Below are 8,243 nucleotides of genomic sequence, written 5' to 3' on the forward strand. Positions count from 1 at the left end.
AGACTGGCCTCACCACTATGGCCGCCACACCTCAGATTTTATAAACCTGGATCAGGTCCCCTCTCAGTCTTCTTTTCTCAAGGCTAAACAGACCCAGTATGCATCATGCATCATGTCATAGAATCACAGAATATCTCAAGTTGGAAGGGACTCACAAAGATCGAGTCCAACTCCCAACCACACAGGACCACCAAAAATCCAAACCGTATGACTAGGAGCATTATGCAAATGCTCCTTGAACTACAGCAGCTTGGGGCCATGACCACTGCCCTGGGGAGTCTGTTCCAGAAACACTGTGGTGAAGAATATTTTCTCAATCCCCGACCTGATCCTCCTCTGACACAGCTCCATGCTGTAATGTTGGGCAGTTCTTAAAAACAAAAACTTCAAACTTTCTGACTACTGTAGATGCTAGACTCCATTCAAAACCAGAGTATTTATAAAGTTATAATTATACAGTACTTAGATTAAGTAATTTTTATTTTAAAAAAAGATCACAAAAGTATTTTATTCAACATGATTCTTGGCACCTCTATTCATGTTATAATAACACATATTTAGTAACTGTTATCAATACTGTCTAGATTAGTTAAGTGTAATAATCTTCAGCTGTGACAGATAGCATACCTACTAGCTCTGGAAAAGAGATAAGTGATTTATCTTTCCTTTACTGGAGGAATGAGAAGGAAAAAAAAAAAAAAAAGCCCATTCAGCAGATATTTGCAGACATTAGCTGTGGAGATGATGTATGTTAGTATATTGGAAGCTGGTTTAAATTCTAATTCAGTAATATTACTAATCTCTTACTCCTTCTTTTTGTCAGGATTTCTTTTGCAAGAATGAGGTTATTTTACAATCTACCATTGTTGAAGATTAAACATAAACATAACACAAGGGGCTGCAGAAACAAACTGGAAACAGGAATCCTGCGCATCTGTCACACTGCATGTCAGTTCATGTTGGTTAGCACTGCTGTAACAGGCTTTTCCAGATTCTGCAATGTAACATTACACGCGGTATGTTCAAACAAACCTCATCAGAACACACAACTTAGTTTAAAGCAGGCTCCAGGCAGCCTTTAAAAAAACTACTAGTGAAGAAATCTTGTTCCTTGTATTTGAAATGTAACTGACAGAAAGAAATACAAAACATTAACACGGTAACACAGAGCCACTTCTGCAGAAATTGTATGCAGTAAACAAATCATACGTCCCATAACTCACTGCAGCTAGTTCTGCACAATGAGACTATAGGACAGATATTGGAGCTGGAAACGAAGAAAAACATGAGCCTTGTCTACCAGTTTCAAGGAGGAAATGAGTTACAGGTGAAACTTGGACTTTGCCATCTATTTCATGGGTGTGGTGCTTAGTTCTTGGTGACAAGAGTCTGGCATGCAGATCCACACATGAAACACAAATCCATGTGATTATTTGATCATCTAGTCTGTAGGGAGCCAGTTTCCTGCATGCTCTAACAAATTTGGGTGCCAATCAATTCTTATCTGAATTGCTTTGCTCAGTTCAGCTGCTGGAGAAAAAACTGTCTTGAGTTCAGAACTTCCTTCTGCAGTGGGCCTGTCCACCAATACTGGGTCAGTATTCTGAACTGGAAGCAAGATCTGAACCCTACATGTATATTAGGAAAATGCAAGAGTCATTTTGTTTCACATTTCATTTCTCAGTATCAATCAAATGAACAGAAGAATTACTTATGCAGATAACTAAGCTTTCACATAAGATATAGGACAAAATCTGAATTTTTTATTAAGAAATATTCATTTATCCAATTTTTAGAAGGACTGGTTACTCTTAGAATTTGAAGATTTCTTTTAGCTCTCTTGATTTTGGTAAAATACAATATTTTTGATCTGGCTCTACAAATGCACACATAAAAGATGCTAGATGGCTGGTAAGCCTACATTGCAATTGAGTTCCCTGCATTAATGAACATACATCTATTTGTTGTGAAGCTCTTGGGCCTCTTATTCACAATTTCACCAGCTCCAAACAGCTCTTCAAAGATCCAGAATTATTATTATTATTATTATTTTTTCCCAGCAGCCAGTTTGAAAACATATTCTAACAGTTCACAGACTCTGTTTTGGGAGCTTTGTGCAGCTTTAGCAAATACAGTCATTTAAGATCATTGGTATACCATGAAACATGCCCAGTTAAGTCCCAGAGTAGATTGAGCACTGTAGAGATGCCTTACATCCCGCTGAACTCTCAGATAGGGCACACAGCTTGACATTTATATTCCTCCAGATATCATGGACATCCTCACTTAAAACTAGCAGGCCTTAATTAGGAACTACATCTGCAGCAAATTTAGTACAGAGGTATTTAAGTAACTATAGTAACCTCATGGACTGCATTTGGACTAATTACTAATGGCAAAAGTGTCTCAGATTCTCATATTCCCAAATTCCATAAACTAATTCTCTTGACTCTCAGCTATTATACTGCCACACAGATAAACACAAAATCCCCTTAGTAGAATTAATTTGCTTTGATCCAAGGAAATTAGCAACATAAAACTCTTTATAATGTAAAAAAAACCTTACTACAAATTAGATGAAAGTTCTCTATGGTAAGTTACACATTACAGTCTCAAGAACTTACTGTTTCAAACTGGGGAAAAATTGTCTAGATTGCCATGCAGCTTATGGTCACCCAGATCAGCTAGATGCTCGGTCAGCGTAAAAAGAAAAGGCAGTATTCAGTCAGATAAACAAGCCAACGTCATACACCAAACAATTTTGCAATTCTGAAATTAATGCAATTGAGTTGTGGGAATGTGCAGTTAAGGTCTTTTTCTAATCAAATGACTAAAAGTCAACTGTGAAATAATATACGAAATTACAAACACAGTAATCTGTAACATTTGGAGACTCAGGTGATGTTTACTATAAGCAAGTTCTCCCAGACTAACACACAGGAACCCATAAATTACATGTGCCAGGCAGAAGAGTGACAAAGCTGTTCACAGTACACAAAGTTCTTGACCATTAACCATAAAATAGAAAAATCCAGGTTTCTTTGCCTGTTGACAGAAAACTGTTTCACTGCATTATAGATTATTGTACACTTCACATTTGCTGTTTAAAAATCTACTTAAACTCTTCAGCAGCATCGCTATGTCAGGCTTTAATATACCCTATTTCCAGGAAGATGATTTTAGAAAAACCATAGAATCATAGAATCACGAGGTTGGAAACTACCTATAAGATCATGTAGTCCGACCATCTTCTCATTTCCACTGCTACCACAAGCACTAAACCATATCTCGCAGCTCCTCATCCAGACGCCTCTTGAACACTGCCAGGGACGGCGACTCCACCACCTCCCTGGGCAGCCATTGCAGTGCCTGACCACTCTCAGAGAAAAAGTTTTTCCTCATGTCTAACCTAAATCTCCTCTGGTACAATTTGTGACCATTTCCTTGGGTCCAGTTTGTAGCCTGGGAGAAGAGGCCAAACCCCTCCTTATCACAACTTCCCTTCAGGAAGTCACAGAATGCAATGAGGTCTTCTCTGAGCCTCCTCTTCTCCAGACTAAACAATCCCAGCTCCCTCAGCTGCCCCTCACAAGATTTCAGTTTCATTGCCCTTCTCTGGACACGTTCCAGGGCCTCAACATCTTTCTTGTAGAGAAGGGCCCAAAACTGAACACAGTACTTGAGGTGCGGCCTCACCAGTGCTGAGCCCAGAGGGATGACTACCTCCCTGCTCCTGCTGGCCACACTATTTCTAATATAGGCCAGGATGCCGTTGGCCCTGTTGGCTCATGTTCAGCCAAGCATCAACCAACACCTCCAGGTTCCTTTCCTCTTTATAGTCATAAAGCAGTTCCAACTTCAAAGTTCAGCATGCCACTTCCTAATAACCAATAATCACTGCTAAATCATATTTTCTGAACTTGCATAAATACCAGTCAGGTACCACGTTGTCCCACATACAGATGACCTTGTTAAAACAGTGAAGATGGGCTTTATTTCATCAAAACACTATCTGAAATATGAACATACTAGAAGCAAGTAAAACAGAAAACAGTCAAGCAAGGTTGGAGAAACAAAAACATAGCCACCTAGAGTTCACATGCATCTCCAGAATTATTATTTTGCATCTGTTGAACAATTTCACATTTGGCATTATAAATATCAAATATGCTGACTTAAATGTATTTTAGAATGAACACATAGCCTTATTAAGTTGAACAACTTAATTTAATGCTTCCTTAATAGATGACATGACATTGTGACACTGTGATGCTGAACTCAAGAGATCATTTTCACAGAACTTAATTCCACAAGGTGAAGGAAAGCTCTATTTTCTTAGCACAGTTCGGATTGAATTCCAGTTTTGCACCCTTCTGCAGTAATTCTAATGAGGAAGAGCATGTCTCTCTGTTATTCAGAGAGGCATCTGAAAAGTGATACCATGATACTGACCATCTTTCTTACAGATATTATTAGATACAGCAAAGTCATGAAGCTCACATACTATAAATACACATAATAGTTTCTGTGCATAATGCAAAATACTTTTGCTTATTTTAAAGTGTATAACTATTTTTTTCAAATACAGGGATGAAAGACATGCAAAGGACCACATATTCTATGCATACAGTGCACTTCCATAAAATCAATTTCTCTCAACAATTTATGTAAGCAAAATGTATACACCTTCAGCTAGCAGAGCTGGAATTCCGACATGTAAGCTAGACTGCAACAATACAATCTTTACCGAGGCAGCTTTGTCTATGTGAGCCAAAAAACAGATTGAGAAACTGACACATCCACTTGCCTCTTTACTCTCTAAACATTGTCAGATGGTGCAAAACAATCCAAGACTGAACTAAAGTAACGTATTTAGAGCAAACTTTTACTATTTAAACCCATATCAATTCTTAGAGATACAACTTACGAGAACATTGTCCTTCAGAAGGCAGATAAACTAGCCTAATAGCAGGTTCACACACAAATTCTGAACTCACACTAACAACAGTGAAATTGTATTTGCCTCTAATTTAGGTCATTACAGTTTTGCACATTTTAGAAGTGTGCAATCTTTTTAATTGAAATTAATTAATTAAGTAATTAAAGCCCAAAGGTGAGTCATTTCTCACTGATTTCCTCATGAAACTTAGCCATTCCTACCCAACACTTTACAAATATACACCGAACTTTAGTAATTCATCAGAAATCAAATACAGTTTAAGTCTAATAGAAGCTCATAGCCTATCCAGCCTTTACTAAATCAACTCATATTTTTCTCAGTTATTGTTATTATATTTAAATCAGAGACAGCTTACAAACTACCTTACAAGTATTACAAAAATCTGGCGTATTATTTGTAGTAAAACTGGGTGTTTATTTCAATGGATCTGAAATATATTGATTTTGGATAGGCACATGAATGCGTACTACTCATGGAAATCATAGTAATTTACTGTCACTCCTAGATACTTACAAGCTACTGCACTACAAACTTTCCGAGATACTACAGAACTCAAAGCATGCTGCTCTAAACTGAAATCAGTATATATGTTTTAATGTATTTGCTGTTCATTTCAAAGCCAAATTTTGACCATGGACTTTTAAACTGTTAGGAATTGCTGATAAAGGATAATGTTTAGTATATTTTGATGAAGAGTCAGTTTTTGACCAAAACAGACCATTCAGTGGCATCACTAGCTACTATTAAAATATACAATCAAAGTACACATATTTTCACCAAAAATCAATATGACTTCTTTATCACCCAGTCTGTCATAGCTCAAGAAAATTTGCACAGCCTGGAAAACTTCAAAGTTCTTGAGACTGCTTGTAATGATAAAAGTGTAAAATTCATTGCTGTGCAAATTATTTTACCTGGACACTTTTGTACTTTTAAATGAAAAGAAATATTTTCTTACTACATGGTTTTCCAGTCCCTCTTTTTAAAAATTAGTGAGGGTAATACTAAGTATACAGAGGAATCACATACTTATCTCTAATTTCTTTAGCTTTCAGAAATAAAAGAGGTCACCACTTCTAAAGCAACATAGATTACACACATTCAAGACAATAGTTTTTCTGATATATTCATAGATTTCAGGTATTCAAAGATCTCAGGCTAGCCCACTTTCCCGGTTATGTTTATCAGGATAGTTAACCAATATTACCAGAAAACAACAGGACAAAAATAATTCTTTACTGGTAATCAGTTACAACCAGTCTGTTTCTCTAACAGCATGCGCATTTACAAATTTCAGAAGGACTAAAGAGTATTAGTACTGGTTTGGAAGGAAAAAAAAAGCAGTAGAATTTGTAGCAGATAAATATGAGAAAAAATGCATGCCCAATGAAAACAGAGCCTACTGAATATTTTGGAACTACAAATTTCTGAGACAAAAATGATAGCTGTAATTATTACTTATGTATGTGGCATCAGCCACAACTGCTTACATACTGTGAAGCTTTTCCTGTTGTGCTTCCACCAGTGTAAGAACAGAGCCAGTTTTTAAATAGCCAGCATCTTATTAGTAACAGCATCTTCCAAATTAGGAAGCACTAGGAAGCAAATTATCACAAATACTACATAAATAAACCCATTTACTTGAAACTTCTTTTACCACACTATAACAATTCTCTAAAACAACTCTATAGAGAAAAGGCTTTTTGCTTCAATAAGATTTATGTTGGGAGCCACCTAGAAATAATATTTTTCTTGAATATAGAGAAAAAAAAATGAAAGGATGCAACTTACTTTGTGGAAAACTTGGAGAAACTAAATTTTACTATTTTCCAACCCTGAAAAGAAGGGGAAGAAGTAGAAAACCCCAAATCAAGACACTGTCTTCAAAGATTGCCAGTATTTGTCAGGGCTTTTATCTAAAGTTCTAGGCAAAACCAAAACATAAAGCAAATTGAGATAATTGTCTCTCAAATAATCAGACATCTATTCTTTTATCCGTCTTTTGAACAAAGTGCTCTGCAAGGTGCATGGGGAATACTAGCACCATAGCTCTATGAGCTTCAACACACAGCTTGGGGGTGTCCTGCCATAGGGAATAAAGTTTGGAGAAGGCATTTTTTCTTCTCTCAGTTTGTAGCAGTTTCTGTTTTGCCAGATTGCTATTTAACAGAAACACATCTTTTTCAGTCAAGCCACTGGTAAGAAAGGACAAAAACAGATTTCACAGCATATTTAAAGAAACGGTGGATAACAGTTTCTGGACAAAATCATATACCTTTAGTTTTGGAACAGATACTTGTAAAATAAGCTGCAGTGCCTGAGTACAGGCAGAGGAACAATACTACTTCCTTTGTCAATTAAGTCAACACACAGCCATTTGTTTGTTTGCTTCTCCAAAAGTGATATCTTGAAAGATTAGATGACATCTCCTTCCCTATTAAAGGCTCATTTGCCAACAAAGAAAGTCAATAAGAGAGCAACGTAAGTCATAGCTGGATGTTGAAATGAGAATTATAGCAGGACTAAGCAAGAAGTAATCTGAAGAACCTGAAGGTAACTTACCAACACAAAGCCATTTCTCAGTCCCAAAACTGACAGTGTGGAAACTACTGCATTTCATTTAAAGCATGAAGCCCTATCTCCTCTAATGCAGTTATTTACCTCAGTACTTTCAGTGTTAAGGCAGATGTTCTTTAGATGAAAATATGTATTTGGGTATGGACTGTGCAAGAGTAAATAACAGGATACAGAAAAACACTAAGACATTTCATCTCAATTTTTTTAATTTTTTTTTTCCTTTTGGTTTTACTTTTGCATTGTGTTTGATCTGTTTGACAGCACTTCAGTATGGCATATAACGCAGGCAACAGCAAAAGCATCCATGCCTGTACGCAAACAGCGGTGCTCTACCTGTTACAGACACGGCAGTGAAGTGCAGCCACGCTTTGGAGGTACAGCAGTGGGAGATAAGAACTATCGGCACGAGCGTCACGCAGCTTGGAAGGAGATTGCCAGGCAGAAAGGATGCGCCGCCTTAACGTACGTAACGGCGGGAAAGGGTGTAGCGCCACCCCGTGTCTCCGTCCCCCACAGCCCCCGAGAGAAGGCGCGGTCCGCCGGAGCTGCCGCGCGTGCGCACGGCGCTGCCGCTGCGCTTATGGCGGCGCTCTGTAGCTTTAGCGTCTCGCGGTGCCGAGCGCGGTGACGTGTACGGGCGGCGGGCGATGGCCGAGGCGGGGAGCGCGATGTCCGCGCTGGGGCAGCGGCTGGAGGCGCTGGGCCG

General features: G+C 38.1%; 1 protein-coding gene across 1 annotated transcript in view; it reads left to right on the forward strand.

The window, feature by feature from the left end:
- Positions 1–8,165, forward strand: part of CZH5orf51 (chromosome Z C5orf51 homolog) — a gene marked incomplete at its 5' end in the record, with an annotated part of 10,115 nt that extends 1,950 nt beyond the window's left edge. The window contains one exon of the mRNA XM_019610178.1: positions 7,824–8,165. Coding sequence (XP_019465723.1) covers positions 7,824–8,165 — 342 coding nt within the window. The remainder of the gene's footprint in view (positions 1–7,823) is intronic.
- Positions 8,166–8,243: the final 78 nt, after the last annotated feature.

Source organism: Meleagris gallopavo, chromosome Z (genome assembly GCF_000146605.3).
Source record: "Meleagris gallopavo isolate NT-WF06-2002-E0010 breed Aviagen turkey brand Nicholas breeding stock chromosome Z, Turkey_5.1, whole genome shotgun sequence".
NCBI lineage: Eukaryota > Metazoa > Chordata > Aves > Galliformes > Phasianidae > Meleagris > Meleagris gallopavo.